Source organism: Phoca vitulina, unplaced genomic scaffold, assembly GCF_004348235.1.
Source record: "Phoca vitulina isolate PV1807 unplaced genomic scaffold, GSC_HSeal_1.0 scaffold126, whole genome shotgun sequence".
Taxonomy (NCBI): Eukaryota; Metazoa; Chordata; class Mammalia; order Carnivora; family Phocidae; genus Phoca; species Phoca vitulina.
In genome coordinates, this window is record NW_022589829.1 from 1,474,423 (window position 1) to 1,493,490 (window position 19,068).

Genomic DNA, 19,068 nt, shown 5'->3' on the forward strand with positions numbered 1-19,068 from the left:
TAGAGGGGACGGGGGTGGGGGGATGGGTTAGCCTGGTGATGGGTATTAAAGAGGGCACATACTGAATGGAGCACTGGGTGTTATATGCAAACAATGAATCATGGAACATAATGTATAGTGATTAACATAACATAATAATAAAAAAAAATAAAAAGCAAAAAAAAAAGAAATTAAGAAATTCCTTCTAGGAAAACCAGTCCAAGAAGGGTTTAGCACAAGGCTTTTAAAACCTAAAATAGAAGAGTAACAAGAAAGTCTTTGGTGCCAAGTCACACTTACAAGGATCTGGGACACTATGGAAGGTCAAAGACAGACTGGTTGTCCAGAGCCTTCGCGGCACAGACCACCTCACTAGACATAGCTCATTCTGGCCTCAGCCAAAGCAGTAACACAAGCCATGTTGGTCTAGAGACTAGTCCACACTCCCCTTCTCTGACTCTGTGTTTAGAAGAAACTCCTGAAAATGGAGAAAAACACAATTATGTATTATTTTTCAGACCTTAAGTTGAGGAGTGTGATACTCCAGGCTCATTCTAAACCTCCTTATCTATCTTTTCTTATCCTTTCCATCCTTTCAATCTTTTTTTCCCGGTGACCTGATTTTTTCTCTGGGCCACTGGTTCTATTCCATTACTGCTGTTATCTTCTTGAACTCCATCCACCCTTTTTTCAGTTTTTGCCCCAATCTTGTAGGTTTCGGGGAAAAGACTGGGAAGAAAACTAGATATTTAAGGGATTGAAATTGAGATGAGGTCGTAGTGCCCTAGACTGCTGTGTCTGTCTCAGAGACACCGGCCTTGCTAGATCCCATCAGATTTGTGGTGCTAAATAATCTGATAAACATCAGCTTGTATCATATGAAATTTCCCAAAAAATCTATCATTTTGATTTGTGGTTTAGACTAACACACTTCTGTTTATACCATCAGTGTTCCTGGAGACTGTTCTTTTCCTCTGCCAGGATAAACAAAATGTTTATTTGAGAAGTCCATTTATAGGGAAGCCATTCCTGGCCTTTGTTAACTAACTTGGAGCCCAGTAAAAAGAGTTTTCAGTAGGGGACCTACATTTAATCTGAGGAGCTTTGTGGTACCCTAAGCCCTCACTATATAGATGAACAGTGACTTCATTTCATGTACAAGATTGACCCTGGAATTTACCATTATAATTGTTTTTCTAACACCCAGGACATCAGCTTCATTAGAGCCCAATGTCTTGTCCTTTTTTTTTTTTCTTTTTCTTTCTTTTTGGGGATTTGTCCATGCCATCTTATCCTAACAGCAGTTTTATTTACTCATAGAGCAGCAGGTATTTGTGCAGATAAATATGCCTTTTTCCTTCTCCCAAGCATTTGGTCCTTAGACATCCAGGACATAATAGTAGCCAATATCTTTTCCTTGGAGTTGTCATAATTATTAAGAAAACATATTCCTCATGTAATGGAAACCGATTTCTTTGGTTTAGAGTACAACTCGTGCATGCAAAAGAAAAGCCATGTCTTAATAAACAGAATTTCTGAAGAATAGGCATTCATTCATTGATATACTCATTGCCTACTCTGTTCCAAGAAGGTACCTGCTTGGTCCTGCCCTCACAGAGCTGGTGGGGAGAGGGACATATCAGCAAGCAAACACAGTGCTGTGTGACTAGTGTGATGGTAGGGGACATTCAAGAAACTGTGGGAATTATATCAAGGGTACATAACCACTGGCAAGGGGCAGGAACCAAGGCAGCTTCCATTCTAAGCTGCAGCCTGAGGGATGAACAGGAGTTAGAGGAGGGAGGCAGGGGACACAGCCCAAGTGAAGTTACCAGGGGAAGTTTTAATGAAGAAACCCTGAGAAGCTCAGCGTGGCCAAGACACAGAAATTTGAAGGTGAAGATAGTGAGTGATGACAAGTTAGCTGGAGAGATAGGGAGAGGTCCGATTATCACGGGTCTTATAAACCATGTTTATGACTTTAGAAATAATCCCACAGATACAAAGAAGCCAGGGAGTGGTGTGGCTATAGTGGTGTTTCAGAAGCCCACCCTGCCTGTGCTGTGGAGGACACGGGACCGGGTAGGTGGCTGCTCTGATGATCCAGGACAGAGACAGTGGCTCTGACCAGGATGGGATAAACTAGGAAGATATGTAAGAGTCAAATTGGCACACCTGGAAAGTTGATTGGAAGGAAGGGAGGTGGGGGTGGAAAGGAAAGGAGGATAGAGGGTGATATGGCTGGATACTGATTGAAGCCAAGGGTGGCGCCAATCCCAAATGCAAAGAAGCCGAGAAGCTCTAGGCTGGGAGAATGCTGACCACAACCAGGGACTTGTAGGGCTCGTGGGCTTATGAAACTAAACCCATGATGAGTCTAACAGAGAGCTGGGAGGATAGGTCTGCAGGTGGAAATGGACTGAGGGTCATCATGACACAGATGGATTTAGAGCAGGTGAGTGGTTGGAGAGCGTGTGAATGAGAAGAGGACCCTGGGGAGCATCCACATTTAAGAGATGGGCAGAGAAGACCAGCAACTCTGAGCCAGAAAGGAAGAGGGAAAGCTAAAAGAGCATGGTGCATTAGGAGCCTGAAGAAGGTTGTTTCAAGGCGGAAGTCCAGCAGACAGGACATACAAACACAAGACTGAAAACTGAGCACTGAAGGCAGTGACCTCAACACATGGGGAACAGAGCCCAACACCAGTGAGCTGAGGTTGAAGGGAAAGACTTGGGGACAGTGGCTGTGAGATATTCATGCAGGGACAGTGATGGAGGCTGTGGAAAGTGATGGAAAACTGCAGTGGGCATGGATTTTTTTCTAAGGTTAGCAAGATGTGAGCATGTTTGCATACTTCTGAGGAGGATTTGGTGGCAGCGGGAAGGCTGAGAATGCAGAAAGAGAGGAAGAAAGGGCAGTATGGAGCCCCTCAGGCTACAGGGGGGTGAAGGGCCAGAGCTCAGGCAGGCTGCAGGTGAGGATGTCGCCTCTCTCACTGTCCATGCAGGAAACGGTGTCCACGGGGTAGGTGGTAGGCAGCTGAGCAAACTGTTGCCTCATGACTTATGTTCTTTCCAGGAAGTGGGAGACTAGGTTATTTACTAGGAGTGAAAAGGTTTTGACAGAATTCCAGATTTGAGAAAAGTGTAGGGAGTTTTAAATAGCCACTACAGAGAAGAATTTCCAGGGCCTATGAGGGGTCAGCGGATAATGTGCCTGGTCACACCTTTTCTGAACCTCTGACAACAGCCCAGCGAAGGGCAGGCACACCATTGGTTTCCTACCCACTTGGGATTTACCAAGCAGATGTGACCCGATGACAATGGACCAGAATTGCAGATATTAAGAGAGGCTGATGAAATCAATGGGGACCCTAAAGTTGGCTTAAAAAAGTGAGAACAAACAGAAGAGAATGGAAGGATAGGAAGAAGAGAAGCAAAGAGGCAGGAACTTGAACATCCCATTGATGGAGCTTGAACTCCAACTTTGCATTTTTCCTTAGGGAAGCCAAGCTCACTCCATACCCTTTTCTGCTCATTGAGTAGAAAACTAATCTGAACTCACTCCTCCTTGCCAATGGTCCCTCATGGGACAACTATAATAAGGTCAGATGAGCAATGCTTTGCTGAGATGTAAGGTTCTGTGGGACAGGTTTGAAGGCGTGCATTCTGTTTAATGTCTTAGAAAACACAAACCGTTTTTTGTTTGTTTTTCTTTGTTTTACTGAGCTCCTACAGTTGTGAGCAGCCCACTCCGTCCCCGGAGAGGCTGTGCCCTGTTCATCCACTGGGAAGGGGTTCCTATACAGGGGTCTTGGGACTCCCACTCCCAGCCAGGAGACTCTATCTAGTCAATGGCCCAAAAAGAAATGTTTTCTAACCCTTAATAATCATTTTCAGGGGAAGGTAAGTAGAAGGATAGAAATACTAATTTGTTCTCTATTTCCTGTTTTTCTCTAGAGGGGCTGAACTTTTCCAGGCCACAATTGTAAAGGCTGTAAAGGCGAGAATTGAAGAAGAGAAAAAGTCAATGGACCAGCTGAAGAGGCAGTAAGGAGGCTTGATTTTACTCTCCTTCTCCTTTCCTTGTAATTGTGGTTTGTCTGATCCTGTTCAGCTGGCTCTCGCCTCCCAGGGAGCCTCAATAGTCCTGAAAAACCTATTGGTGTTAAGGAGCTTCTGGGTATGTGCTCAGCATAAGGACGGTGGCTTATGCTCACTGGATTGAGAATGGAAGTAGTTGAAAAGAAAGAGAGCTGCAATGTGGTGGAAAGGGGAGCTATGTGGGACAAGACCAATGTCAAGTCTTGGTTGGTTCAACTGCTTCCTCTGGAACCGTGAGCAAGTCATTCCAATTCTCTGAATTTCAGCCTTCTGTTTTAAATTAGAGTTCACAATTCTACCTGGGTTTTTATAAAGATTAAATGAGCTAATGAATGAGACAGGGTCTTTCCTGGTCCCATTCAGTTGGAGTAAATGTTCATTCTATCTGTGGATTAAGGGAATAAATACAGAGTCCTGGCTTTGGAAGGATCTCTAAAGATATTATAATACAGTCTCTCTGGGAAGAAACTGATGACCCATGACATTAGATGACTTAAAATCCACAACAAACTAGAGGCAGTACTAGAAATACAACCCTTGTTTCCCTGTATTCAGTTCAAGACCTTTTTTCTACCACCATGTTCTGGATAAATCAAGTAGTGGACTGACTTTCCTAGGAGATTTGAGAATTTCTTTTTCAAATTAATTAGTTAATTTTTAAAATAGCCCTTGAAACGAATTTTCTTAGAGTGAAATTTTTACCAGTAAGTGTAACTTCTGAGGATTGGTAGCACTTCATTTGGGGCTGGGTTTAACAGCAGATGGCCATAGATTTCAAAACCTAGCCACTTCCTCCAGGAAAGCAGAGACTCGATCACCCCACCAGGAAAATTCCCCAAGTTTGCTGAGACTCCTTCATTCCATTCTGACATTTCCCAGCTCCTTTCTCCCAGGCAAAAATGTTTGCTAGCATAAATTACACCATCCCATGGCATGGTTATTTCCACAAAGATATGAGGTATATAAACTGTTATATAAGCAGTTATGGTATAACTGTTGCTATTGTTGTTTCTGGTTATCTATATCAGGCTGAGAGAAGTAACAAATTTGGACCCGGATTTAGAATGAGTTCCTATTTACCCATTATAGAGACCTGTTAATATCATTCACTTCACCGAGTTTTTCCATTTGTTTAAGAATAACTCCTCTTAGGTGACAGAAAGTCAGAATATAAAAGAATGAAGGTAATAATCATTGCAAAAGAGAAGCTAAAAGTGTTGCTTAAGCTGCAGGAAGCAGAAATGGCACTTAGCTTAAAAATTTGAGCAGAATTTTAAGAAACTGAATTAAGAAATGGAACACCGCAGGAGGGCACGTCTGGGAAGTAGAGTTCAGCGTTGTAGTTTCTGAATAGTTGGGCTTCCTGAATAAGCAGACAAAATAAAAGGCACTGACTCAATAATTAAAGATGCAATAATACATTCTTTCCAGAACCGGTAAGAGATTAGATTTGAAATAGAGAAGAGTCATGTGGTCTAAGAGAATACTCATGAACATCTGGGAAGCAACTTGCTTTTTACAAAACAGTTCTCACACTTTTACACCTTTTCATTGGATCTTCACACTATGTGACCTAGACAGTTCCTATTTTTAAAAAACTGCAAAACCTGGGAAAATAAAGGACTTACATGTCATCATTTACTGTGTTCAAAATGGCAACGGTCCGAGGTGTAAGTGGATATAAAGTATTGCATATCAAACCTTAGCATAATTATGACCATATTAGTAAGACTAGCAAAATAACATGGTTGTATACATATACACACATATAGACATCCCCAAGGAGATACTTGTTGCTGATTAAAAAAAAAAAAAACCTAAGTCCCAAATGTTGGCTGCTTTGTCTGTGATTTTAGCAACATCCATACAAGTTTAAACCCAAACTGACCATGTGATGACTGTGGGTGTGTTCTTGGCATTGCTGCTGCTATTTTATTTGACAGGATGGATCGCATCAAAGCCCGGCAACAGAAATACAAAAAGGGTAAGGAGAGGATGCTGAGCTTGACCCAGGAATCAGGGGAAGGCCAAGACATCCAAAAACTCTCTGAAGAGGATGACGAAAGTATGTTGAGACATTTCCCTCTTGTTCAAGTAGCTTGACGTTGAATGATAGCATGATGATGGGTAGGGCTGTTAAATAACATTATTCTTACTCTGCCAATATTATCAATTTTTTTTAACTTAGCAAGTTTTATCTTCTGATTGTGAATGGGATACATGTATTTGTTTCATAAAGGGCATATTTAATGACTCCATGATTTTATGAGTATCTCCTCTTCAGCAAAACAAATTTAATCAACCCATAACTTAGCTTCTGTTTCACAGAGATGTGTTTCTGAAGAAAATGAGCATGGATTTGCTTAATTTATTCCTTTAGGGAAGATATTTCAGATACACAGTCTACTGTTGTTGTCTTTGATTTCTATAAATTTTATACAAAAATGAAGTATGTATGCATATTTTATGTGGCATCTGAATAATGGTAGCTAAGATATCCTTCAATTATTGTCTGTTCCAATGAAACTGAAAATGAAATATATATTTATTATATCTGATTATAGATTTGTTATATCCAATTAAGTTTAAAAGGTCTTCTTACAAATGTTTGCATGCTTTTCTGTTTGAAGGGAATGGAGAAATAATGCATGGTATTTTCCAGTGCATAGCATCTACTAATCAGCAATAAACTTATATTTTTCCAACCATGCTTTAAAATAGTCACAAGGAAATTTCTGGTTATTGGAATATATGCATTTTTACAAATTATTTGCCACTAAATTGTCTTATAAAATTTAGGTGATGCTTTTTTCTGTTAATTCAATGGAGAATTCAGTGTGAGATGCCTTTTTGAGAGATAATCCCTTCTTTTTTATGTTTCTGTATATGCCCTACAGTACTAAAAAGGAGGTGAAAATGTGGCATAATGTTCATAGAACACTTAGTATTTGCCTTGTGAAATCAACTTGCTCATATGTGTAAACATTTCAGATTCAGTATAGTTCCTTTCCCTGACCTCTGATGTACTTTTGCAACTTGTCTAGATTTTGACAATTGAGTTGTTAAAGCGTGGTTTTCAAAATTTGTTTTCTCACTTCCTAAGAATTAATATTTGGACATATTTTATTTTAGGAGAAGCAGACAAACAGAAAGCCAAGGGCAAAAAAAAGCAGTGGTGGCGGCCTTGGGTTGATCATGCTTCCAGTAGGTTTTCTTGATCCTCTTATGATTTCATCGATTCTAACCCTTATATCCTTGACCAGAATTCAGGCGTCCCCATAACCTGTGTGTTCCATGCATGGTTTGCTCCTTGTGACTTGATAGGGGGTCAGAGTTTAGGAAAACTGTGATGCGAATGGGTCTCTGGGCCCCGGAGATGGACTCTTCCAGAGAAATCAGCCGGTTACCATGCTGGCTGAAGAAAGCCCAGCATATGGCTGACACACTCCCGAGCACCATTTATGGGCTCAGAAAGGGAAGAAGAATTGCTACCATTTTATCTGATTCTGAGGTCCAGAGCTCTGCTGATGTATATTTGTTTTTTGGCTGAAAACCCTTATTGAGAATGAGTTTTGGCTCCTCCTGGGAGAATAATCATTCAGTTCAACGTGTTTGTGACCCTCTTTGTAAGGCACTAGGCGGGGATGCCAATGAGTCTCTCCTCCCCTATCCCCAGAGCTTTGATTTCATTTGCATGTAAGGTTTTTTGGCAATTTATCAAATATAAAGATGAGGATCACTTAAAATGCATTCACTTTCTCACTCTTCCTCTTCCCGGTTTCTAAAGGCTCTCAAATTACACTCCCAGTCCAAAGCCCAGCATGTAGCACAGCCGCACAGCCCCAGCAGACTCAGCCATGACCAATTAAGAGCGAAGGTGGTTTGGAAAAGCAGAGCTTCGTAGTCACAGAGAATTACTGTTTCCCTCCTGATCATAAAAAGGAATGAGGAATCATGGAACTCAGTGGCTGTATTTGTTCTGCTTAGCAAAAGAAATATCACTCACTTTTGGCCAGTGGATGGTCTTAGAATGGAATGATCCATTTTGATCTGACCCTCCTTACATTTGTTAGACTATGGAATAATTACTAATTATTTTACACATTACTTATAATATCTTCAGGCTTTTATGCCTAGCTAATGTGATCAGACAGGGATTATCACTGAGGCCCACAGCGTCGCACGATGGTGGGAGAGACTCTACTAACAGGATCTTCAGAATCACTAGAAAGTCAATTTGATCCGAACTTTTGCCATGCCTAATTCTTGGAATCACTGAGATATGATATTGGCTTCTCTCACCCCCAAATTAATTTTTTAAAATCAGCAAGCCAATTTCAGAAAGTATTATACAAAATTTGCTCAGTATACCTGGATGTAATTAAATTTAATCCCAAATACTGAATTTTTAGGCTTATGGATACAGAAAAAAAATCCATGAGTTTTAAAGGGTTTTGTTTCATTTGCTGCCAAGTCAAAAGACAAAGATTCAGGTCAAAATTCTGTGTGCCTCTTTAATTTATTGTTCATTGGCCATGTTCGTCATGCTAACGGTCCTATAATGCAGTGCTATAAGCCTATTTCTATCAAGTCACAAGTAAACTGTGCCTATCTTTCTGTTTTTAAAGGGCCCTTTGCTAGTTTAGACAGACCTATCCATTTCAAAATTGTGTCATACTGAATGTTTTCTCATTCCCATTGCAATGATGGTTGTCTTTCCTTTTCTTAATCTAAACATTGCATTTTGGAAGGAATTGGATATGGTCTTTGATAATCATCTTACAAGTTGGTAATAATTTAAAGAACTTCTTATGAAGGTTATTGACTTTAGTTTTCCGATTCATTTCACCCTCATTATATCAAGTTCTTAAAGACTGGTATTAAATTAAACGTGCCTTGTTACAACACCTCTTGGTGCAATAATGCAGGGAATGTGTGTAATTCATAGTTTGGAATCAGATTCTGACCATGGTGTTAAAAGTTTTCGTGAAATGTGTTTCCTTTTACAGGCTTGTGAGGAAAGGAAAGGAATGAATATGTGGATTATTATTTAGACCATGATGAGTTCCAAAATTTATTTTTAGAACTGGAAGCACTTTATTAAAAGCCCTTATTTTGATCTCTTGAGTCACTGGGCTTTTAAATAGATATTTCATGCAGGTGCAGAGTATGAGAATGTATGTAGTTGGAATACCCTCATGTAAGTCTGTCAATGATACAATAATGTCGCTATGTTGTTCATATTACTGGCAAGCAGTCAAGATCTTACCATAGTCTGTAGGTGGCAAACCTTCCACTTCCATACCTATGTGCACACATACGATCGCATTATTGCTGTTCAATGATACCTTCCATTCGAGAAAAGTACGTCCCCATGCCAATACAGTATTGCCTAAAGCAATGACAAGCCTCACTTCATTGTCAAATGTCTGAAATCGAGGTCCAGCTTTCTGGGGATACAGGTGGTAGGATTTTAAAAGTTATTTCCACACTCAACACAGCAATGACATCAATAGCCATGATATGTTCATGGACACAGGCTGGAGGCAGGATCTCTCTCTGAACTCACAAATGTATATGCAAGACCTTCTCTACTTCTTATTAGAAGCTAGCACTAAAGAAAACATTCTCTGTGGTTTTCCTACTTTTATTTCAATAACGTTTCATAAAAAAACAGGAGACTTTCCTAAACACTTCCTGCTTTTTTTTTTTAATGTGTTCATTCTACTTCTTGCATGAACATTCATAGTTTTTTAAATGATCAAATCAGTGTTGGGACTGCTTGAGATGAACACGTGTTTGGGCTCCTTGTGTCCATATGAGTAAAAGTCATAGAAGGTATGATTGAATACAATTTAAGCTATCGTTGATTTTAGATCCTATAATGAGGGTAAAATGCTCAATCTTGTGATACTCTGTTTTTACCAAATGACCATGTGACATAGAATCCATGTAACTTTCCTGCAAATGTCTGAGCTTACATGAAGGCATTACTTTAATGGTCTTCTCCACTGTCAAATGTAATGCTGTAACTTTGGTTTGTTCTTGCTTATTCTTACCTTATGTTGTATTGCATTTATTCCCTTGGGCCTGGACCCAGTATTCTGGGCCTGGTTCTTTCTTCAAAATAAAAGTAACGAATTACAGTGCTTCTGTTCAAGGATATAAGGCCCAATTCATTCACTCTGCATCTTCACGGATGGAGGCTTCAGATATGTCTGAAATCATGGGCAAAATTATTTACCTTTTGACCATGTTTAGTAATATTCAAGCAAATAATTTTAAACAAGCCAAGGTTTTCCATTACCTTACAACGTGTGAATCCAAAAGAAAACCAAAGACATCATGTGATGTCATCCAAAAGACACCTCAGCATTTGAAAACTTGAATATAACTTGAAAACATTCATATTTTTTCCTGCAATGATGGTAAAGTTCTTGTAGCATCAGAAATGTATATGCTGGGTCTCTTTTCCCTGATAAACTTAAAATAATGCTCAAACTGATAAAGATTGGTTTCTCAAATTTCTTTAAGTCTCTGGACATTTCCGCTTTCTCTGCTCCTAACTTTTAACACAGCAATATGTTCTTGCGGGGAAAATATCAGGCAAGACAAGGGCAATCCGTACTGTTTGTGCTTTATGTCTTATGGTCAGTACGTTTCTCCTCACACTTCAGTAAGCAACCAGAGCTCCTGGTTGACCAGAAGCCTAACAGTGCTAACCGTACAGACCCTGTCTGCCCTGCCTCAGTCTGTCCCGTGCTACGTGTAGAAACAGCCAGAGTGTGGTGGTGGTGTTTTTGCAGTTGTATTCTTTTTTTCATGTTACCTGCCCATTTCCTCCTCATGGCAATGTGTTTGTTGTTGTTGGGTTTTTTGTTTTTGTTTTTTTTTGAACTCTTTCAAATGTCTTGCCATATATGTCATGTCCCTTTGTCACGTGTGGAAGAGCCAGGTCTGCACAGTAGAAAGTGAAGTGGAAGTTGGTGATGTGGATTCTTGGTCCTGAATCATCCTGATTGGCATTTCTACCACACACTCAACCCCTTCAGACAACACCAAGTCTTCCACTTCACTTTGGCCTCATCTAAAGGACCCAAATTGCCAAATTGTCTGAATTGTGAAACTCTTAACAGTTTTCCATCCATTATTTTGGCCATCTTGGTAACAAAACTGGTTGCTGCAGAGTTGATCTGATGCATCTGGTAAAATTGACACTGAAGAAGGAAGAAACTATCAGATGAACCCAGTAGTGGCCAGTTTTCTTACACGGTGTAGACGAGGCCTCACGCTCTGTAGACCCAACCATGCCAACACCATGTAGTGTTAGCCCAGAATGAGTTCTCTTCATCTCTTGTCTTTTCCTCCCTACCAACATCTCTTGCTGTGGTCTTTTGTGGAAAATTTGTGCATCTTTGGGGGGGGGGGGCATTTCATTAATGAGCCCTTAATGGTCTCATATCTCTTTCAAGAAATAAGTAAATATTCTGTTTTGCTTAGTGGTCAGGAGTGGAGATTATTATTTGTTTGAAACGGATAGCGAAGAGGAGGAAGAGGAAGAATTAAAAAAGGAAGAGGAAGAACCTCCAAGAAGGTCAGCTTTCCAGGTAAGTATGGGGTTGGGAAAACCAGGTCCTCCACTAGTTGAAGAGCTTTTCTTTCTGACAGACCCTGATTGCAGGCCTAGACTGCTGCCACCATGTTCATGTGTGTCATAGCTTCCAGAAGCTTTTGATTTCCACCTGAAATTGTTTATTCCTCATTAAACTGTAATGCTGCTTGCTCTCAGCATCAGTATAATTACTGCAAGAACACTGTTCCCATCAGGTCTTCGTTCACTTGCATCAAAAAAATCTTCTGATGCTATAAACAAAAAATAAACCTTCCTTGGGTGAACTTTATTTTTCTGTTACAAGTAGGAGGTGAAGAAGACTTCTCTGGCATCACTTTGGATTGCTTGAGTGGATTTATATTTTGATATGTGAAATAGCTGATCATAAAAATAAAGCACTTGCTTTGTTTTGAAACAAATGGTCATTTAAATGGTACTTCAAATTTTGAAAATCCATTTCATTTGTGTTGCCAAAGTTTTGAGAATTGATTGAAATCTTGAAAATATCAAGCACAGTTCTGATTTTTTCAGCTTAATTGCCTTTCCTTTTCAGAACCTGCCAGATCATTCTTAGTTACATAACTCACCAGCCCAGTATGGTGTATCCAGGGAATGTCTAATCAATGCTTGTTAAAGATGAGGACTGGTCAGTAGAGTTACATATGGGGTGAAAGCTTGGTATATATTTCTTTTGTGAAGGAATCGCATGTTAGGACTGTTATTTCTCAGTTATTATACTCCAAGACACATAGAGGGTTATCCATCAAGCCACATGATGTGTCCATGTAAAGGTCATGGTTACTTTGCTGGCCAGGTCTTCTCAAGCTGGAGGGTTACATCCACCCCTGTATTCCCAATGAAATTAAAGAACCAAATTATTTGTGGAGACACCTTGTTCTGATGCTTCCTCACTGGCCCCATCGCAACCTGAGTGTGTTTCTTAAGACGGTGTCTGTGTGCATGTGTGCAGCTGGCTTGTCAGATACTAATGACTTGCTTATTTTTATCCTAATGAGTTTTCTTATAACCATCACTCCTCATTCAGCAAAGGAGAGAACATGATCATCCTCGCCATGTTTATGGATTACATGCAATGATTATTTTCCTTATTCCTAACCTACAAGCAGAGCACATTTTATTCTAGCTTCAGTGATTGGCACGTTTTAACCTAGTTGATGTAATTCTAGAGATGAACTCATACGGACGTCATATATTAAATTATTAGTCATTGGTGTTTTTCTACTAATCACTCTTGCTTTGTCCTTCTTTGTAGAGAGCTATTGGGAAGTTTGCATCGGCCATTTTAGCCTTGCCAAAGTCTGTCATTAAACTTCCCAAAACTATTCTTCAGTATTTAATCAGAGCTGCAAAGGTATTTGATGTTTCACTGACATGTGGTGTGTGACCCTCCGCTCCGTAGAACTTTAGACAAGCAGATCCCTGTTGCCCTACTTCTGCATTTTCCCTGTTCTATAGATTGTACAAAGGAGGAAGTATAAGAACTTAAAATAGTAGGCAAACCTTTCCAAGGAGAGTTTTGAGAAGCCAAATTTCCTATTATTTGATTCTTGTTTTTCAGATGACACCAGAGCCTGTCGAAACATAGAGAGAGAAAATGCAGATAAACATCTACTCTGTCCTTCTTGTAGTTTTGCCTAAGTCACGTCTCATTTTAAAAGGGTCACATCTGGTTGCATGCATCAGTCATGATGTTTAAAATGTGTGATGACTGTTCTCAGAAAGCTGGTAAAATTACGAACAAGCTAATAAAAGACTCGTTTTGCTCCATCTCCTTGTTGGCTTCCCTTTCAAGTCTCGATCTTCCCTAAATTGGATATCGTCTTCCGTTTACTCTTCTGACTTTAGTTCGACCCCTCCTGAGGCTGTGCTGCCACGTCAGCTCTGTATAGCTTCTCACTCCCATGTCACCCCAGAGAGTGTGGAATAAACTGTGAGAAAGCTATTTGTCAATTAATCCAGTGCACAGCAGAAATTATCCAGCTGCCTATGCTGTAGTCACTCATTACTGAAAATCATAAATAATGAATTACTAGTCGTGTACTTTATAGAAAGCTGGTTCTGTTGACGTAATCTGGGGCAGGCACTTAAACTCTCAGGTCTTTATGCTCATGTGTTAAGCAGATGTTTGGGTAGTGAGGGAGGCCAGCACTTCTCCCATTTCACCTGGGATCTTATTTAAATGCAGGTTATGTAAATTAAGCAGGTCCTGCCTATGGCACTTATAATTCTGTATTTCTCTTGAGCCCCCTAGAGGAAAGACAGCTGCTGGTCCATGTTGAGTAGGGGGGTTCTGAACTTCCAGGTTCCTCCCATTTTTAAAATGCCAGGATTCTGATTGTTAGTGTAATATTCAATGTGTTCACTTAGGATTCTTTTTTCTTTTCCCTTTTATGACTACCATATAAGTCTCTCCATTCATATTCAAGAATTTATATGAAAAATTGCAACATAATTATCCTCCATCTTACTTTAAAAATAAAAACAGAGGAGAACCTGCGTTCATCGGTTAAGCCTCTGACTCTTGACTTTGGCTCAGGCTCAGGTCACGATCTCAGGGTTGTGAGATCAAGCCCCACGTCAGGCTCCACATTGGGCATGGAGCCTGCTTAAGATTCTCTCTCTCCCTTTCCCTCTACCCCTCTGCCCCCCAACTCCCTCTCTAGGAAAAAAAAAAAAGAAAACAAAAACAGAAACAAACAAAAAAACTTCTTACAGAAACATAAAATCCTGGGTCACACATGAATTAAAGGACAGTTTATTAAATTTTACCAATTTCAGTGAAAAATCTCCATCCACTTCAGTAAAGTTCTCTCCTGTTTTAAAAATTAAATGCTTTTTGCATAGTACATTTTCGGTAAAATGAACCTCATTTCCCCCTAACATAAATGATAAAACTTAAGATAAAATCACATGATCAGACTTAAGATAAAACTTAAGATGAAGTAAATAAATAAATAAATAAATAAATAAATAAATAAATAAAAATTTAAGATAAGCTATCTTCTCTTAAGAATACAGACTAGTAGTGGCAGTTTGAAGAAACCAAAGGTCATTTATGGACATTTTCATGTATTTTCTTCTACTTGGTTAGTGGTATGTGTGTCCCATGAACTTGGGTGGTGGTTATAGCTACAATGTAAGAACTGAGAAGTTCCCATAAGAAACTTTTATTTCTTGACTTAGTAAGAATTGGGATCTTTCCTCATACTTTGTTATCATCATTTCCTAAAACAGTTAGACTGACCCTTTATCAAATATTCCTGGCACTATACAGGGTTTGTCATTCTAAACATCAATAGTAAGATAATTTACCTACAAATAGGGACTCCTCATAAGATTGTCTCCCCCTCTCTTGTTTCCCCTTATATGAATTATGTGAATTCTCATCTCAGTGAGAAAGCACTGATGAGCTTAATCATTTAGGGATCATAGCTAGAACCAGGAATTTCCTTTTAATAATGGCACTCACCCTTCTTCAAGAGTTCTACAATTCTGTCCTAAATGCCCCTTCTCTCTCTCCTTCTCACCCTCCCTCCCCGTTTTCCTCCAGAACAAAAGAATTCCTCCAACTTATACACCTAATACATTCACAAATCCTGAGTTACTTTTTTATTTTCTATTTTAGGGATTCTGGCATTATCTAAAAGCAATATTGTCATAACCTTTTCTTTAAAGGAATTGTCATCGTATGTTACTCTTAAATCTGAAAATTTCTTGCATTTAGCAGTTCAGATTTTTGTAAAAGAATCAATATTTTGCTGAAGCAACTTTGCTTATTAATGTACTAAACCTCAAAGCTATTCTTTTTGGTGAGTGGCAGGTTTAATAAGCAAGGGAATTTACATATGTAGCAAAGATATTCTTGATGGAGTTCCCAATTAACATGCTTAGTACACATCTACCATGAATTCCTTCATTTGGTCCTTCTTCCAGAGTCAGTTAATCTTTTCATTTTTCAAAAGACATTTTTGGCATAAAATAGGATTATTTTTGCCTCCTGGGTTTATTTTTCGGAAATAGTACTGATGTTCCATTCGTGTTAATTGCCCATAGATTCAGATTTCTACTAGTGAAAAAAGAAATGTTCTTCCTTAGTCACCTATGACCTTTACATTTCCATACATTGAAAAGTTGGATCCCTCTTTACTTTACCTGACATCAGCATGCCAGTGGTTTGCTTACCCTGTGTTTTTCAAAGATTTCAGAAATCTGAAAATAACACAGAATACAGTGAAAGTGTCTGGGTTTACGAAGCGTCCCCACAAAGCATTCCTTTAACTTTATTATCGTAACAGAAAACCCAGCTTCCCTGAGACCCAGGTGTGTTTGGGTGCATGAGGAGCATGCCTGCTTGGCTTCATGATTCCAGATGGCTGACTTTGTGGATCGAGGTTTTCTTTTGGTTCCTTCTGCATGACTTGGGAGACTGTTGGTGGGCGGGCTGTTGAAAGTTGCTCTATGGTGGTTATCGGTTTTATTATATTAATGTAACCATTTTCAGGTCTTGAATAAAAATGACAAAAGACAACCAAAAGCACCACAGTATTCCTTCCATAACATTCTGGAATAACTCCTTAACCTTAATATCACATTGTTTTTTCCTCTCCAAATACTAATCAATCTATAAAACCCTTTCTCAAGTTGTTGGTCATAGCTGTTTTTCACAAAGGAGAGTATCAAATGTGCAAAACTATTTTACCAAAATAAATGCATAAATGATGTCTTGTTTTTGATTCAAAGTTTATTTGCAAGGGAACAAAACTGCTCCAGTGACACTTAGCAAGGCGCCCAGCTTATTCCTATTGTGTGTGATACGAAAGAATCAGTAACTCTCACAAGTGGTAGCGGTACATGGGGACTTGGGAGGAATGGTGGTTACCCAAAGTATCTCATGATTGTGATACCAAATGAAATCTATTCCTCCAATGTCTGTTTTCATATTTTATTTCATGATAATGGAAATAGCACAGGTCAACTCAGGATACTGAGGGAGATGGGAGCAGGAGATTTAGTTCGTGCTGGGAGAAAAAAAAATATATATATATATATATAAATATATATATATATATATATATATATATATATATAATATATTTCCGAAGTCAGGAAGCTTGGTGTTGGTCCCTTTTCTTTTCATTCAAATTATTAAAAAGCCAGAAAATAATTGAACTTTCCCCCTTCAGTTTGTTTATCAAGCCTGGATCACTGACCCTAAAACAGCACTCCGACAGAGACGCAAAGAGAAAAAAAGGTCTGCAAGAGAAGAACAGAAAAGAAGGAGAAAAGGATCTGGGGAGGGTAAGTGTTGTGTGAATGCAGGGTCCCACCAGCACTCTGTTTCTGTGGCCCTGAGCTACAACAGGGAGCTACAAAGGACAGAAGCTTTGGAGGAACATCATTCTCATATTCTAAGGAGTGCACAGAGTTCTACTTGTCCATCATTGCTCATGTCTGACCCCTGCAATAAGTAAAAACATGAATTTAAGTTAAGATACATTTTATAAAATGAGAAGAGGGAGAGGAGCAAAATAAATCCTAAGAAAGTAGAAGGAAAAAATTCATTTTTTAAACAGGTGTTAAGTCACAGAAAAAAAAATACAAGATCGAAAACATACAATAGGAACACATTTCTGAAGACAGGGAAAATTCTAAGCTACAACTATACACCAAAAGCAAAGTAAAAGTGAAAGTGGGGCACTCAGAAAAAATATTTTCATTATGTATATCAGACTAAAGATTAGTATTCTGGATATACTAAGAACTCCTAAAGAGTAGTAAAAGAAAAATTCAACCTAATAGATGAATAGATATGAAAAATAATCCGTAGATCGGGAAACAGAAATAGCCAAAAGAAGCTCAGCTTCACTACAAATGCAAGAAACACAACAATAGTTTGACATACTGTTTTCCTTGTTTGTTTGTTTTTTTACCTATCAGATTGGCAAAAACCCAAACATTTGTTAATATCACTGTTCGGAGCTAGTGGGAAGATAAGTGTTTGTTTGAGTTATAACCCATACAACGCTATAAATGGTGTAGTAAAGTAGTGCATCAACTTTGAAGAGCAATGTGTGGAAATCTAAAAAATTGTTGGGGCACTGGGTGGCTCAGTCGGTAAGCGTCTGCCTTCTGCTCAGGTTATGATCCCAGGGTCCTGGGATTGAACCCCATGTTGGGCTCCCTGCTCAGTGGGGAGTCCGCTTCTCCTTCTCCCTCTGCTGCTCCCCCTGCTTGTGCTCTGTCTCTCTCTCTCTCTGACAAATAAATAAAAATTTAAAAAATCTTAAAAAAATAAATTTTTTTAAAAAAATATTGAATGTACATATCCTACTACAGATCAGTCCTACTTCTAGATGTGTGGCTTAACTTGAAGCAATATTTGCACATGTGCACAAGACCCATGACTACGAATACAAACAAAAACTTATAATTCTATTCAGTAGTTTAAAAAATGAGATGGATTACAGTTGATCCTAGAACAATGTCGGGGTTGGGGCACTGACCCCCACATAGTCAAAAATCTTGTATAACTTTTGGTTCCCCAAAAATTTAACTACTAATAGGCTGCTAATGACCAGAAGCCTTACCAATAACATAGTTGATTAATACATATTTTGTATGTTATGTGTATTATATACTGTATTCTAACAATGAAGTAAGCTAGAGAAAAAAAGGCTATCAAGAATATCATAAGAAAGACAAAATATATTTGCAGAACTGCATTGTATTTATAAAAAATTACCAGAGTATAAGTGGAACTGCACAGTTCAAACCTGTGTTGTTCAAGGATCAATGGTACTTTGAACTTGACATATTGTTAAATGAAAAGTATTATGTTGCAAATGGCATACACATTTTAAAACCATTTACGAAACCGTGGAAGCCAACAATGTTCCTCAAGACAGGATTTTGCATTTTTAATGGACGCATATAATAGTGTATAAATGCAAGAGAAAGATCAGGAAGAATACTTAGCAATTAATAACAGTGGTTACTTCTGGGAGAGGAGTGGGAGAGGAGACTCTTCTGTGGAGACACTGAGATTAGGTGGTTGGTTTTAGGGAACTTTAGGCTTATCTGTTATATTTGGATTCTTTACAAAGAAAATAGACATAGATTTTTTTGTGAAATTAAAAATGTCTTCAAAAATCAAAGAAAAGGAAGCATAATTACTAATGGAATTCTAGCTACAAACTCTCTCTCCTCTTTGACCATTCGGCTCCCTGCTGCCTCCTGGTAGCTTTAATTTTATTTTACTTTATTGGTTCAAAAGACAAAATGAAGACACAGCCAATGTAACAAGTCAAACAGTCAAGAGGTAGATGTGATAATCTGCTGTGGAAACCCATCCCC

The 19,068-nt window shown here is 38.9% G+C and overlaps 1 protein-coding gene across 2 annotated transcripts in view; it reads left to right on the forward strand.

The window, feature by feature from the left end:
- Positions 1-19,068, forward strand: part of PIEZO2 (piezo type mechanosensitive ion channel component 2) — a 505,679-nt gene that overhangs the window by 434,713 nt on the left and 51,898 nt on the right. The window contains exons 31-36 of one of the 2 annotated variants that reach the window (XM_032399040.1): positions 3,939-4,028; positions 6,026-6,147; positions 7,215-7,286; positions 11,583-11,689; positions 12,968-13,066; positions 16,899-17,013. In XM_032399040.1, the coding sequence (XP_032254931.1) occupies positions 3,939-4,028; positions 6,026-6,147; positions 7,215-7,286; positions 11,583-11,689; positions 12,968-13,066; positions 16,899-17,013 (605 nt within the window). The remainder of the gene's footprint in view (positions 1-3,938; positions 4,029-6,025; positions 6,148-7,214; positions 7,287-11,582; positions 11,690-12,967; positions 13,067-16,898; positions 17,014-19,068) is intronic. The other variant, XM_032399041.1, reaches the window with a different exon arrangement.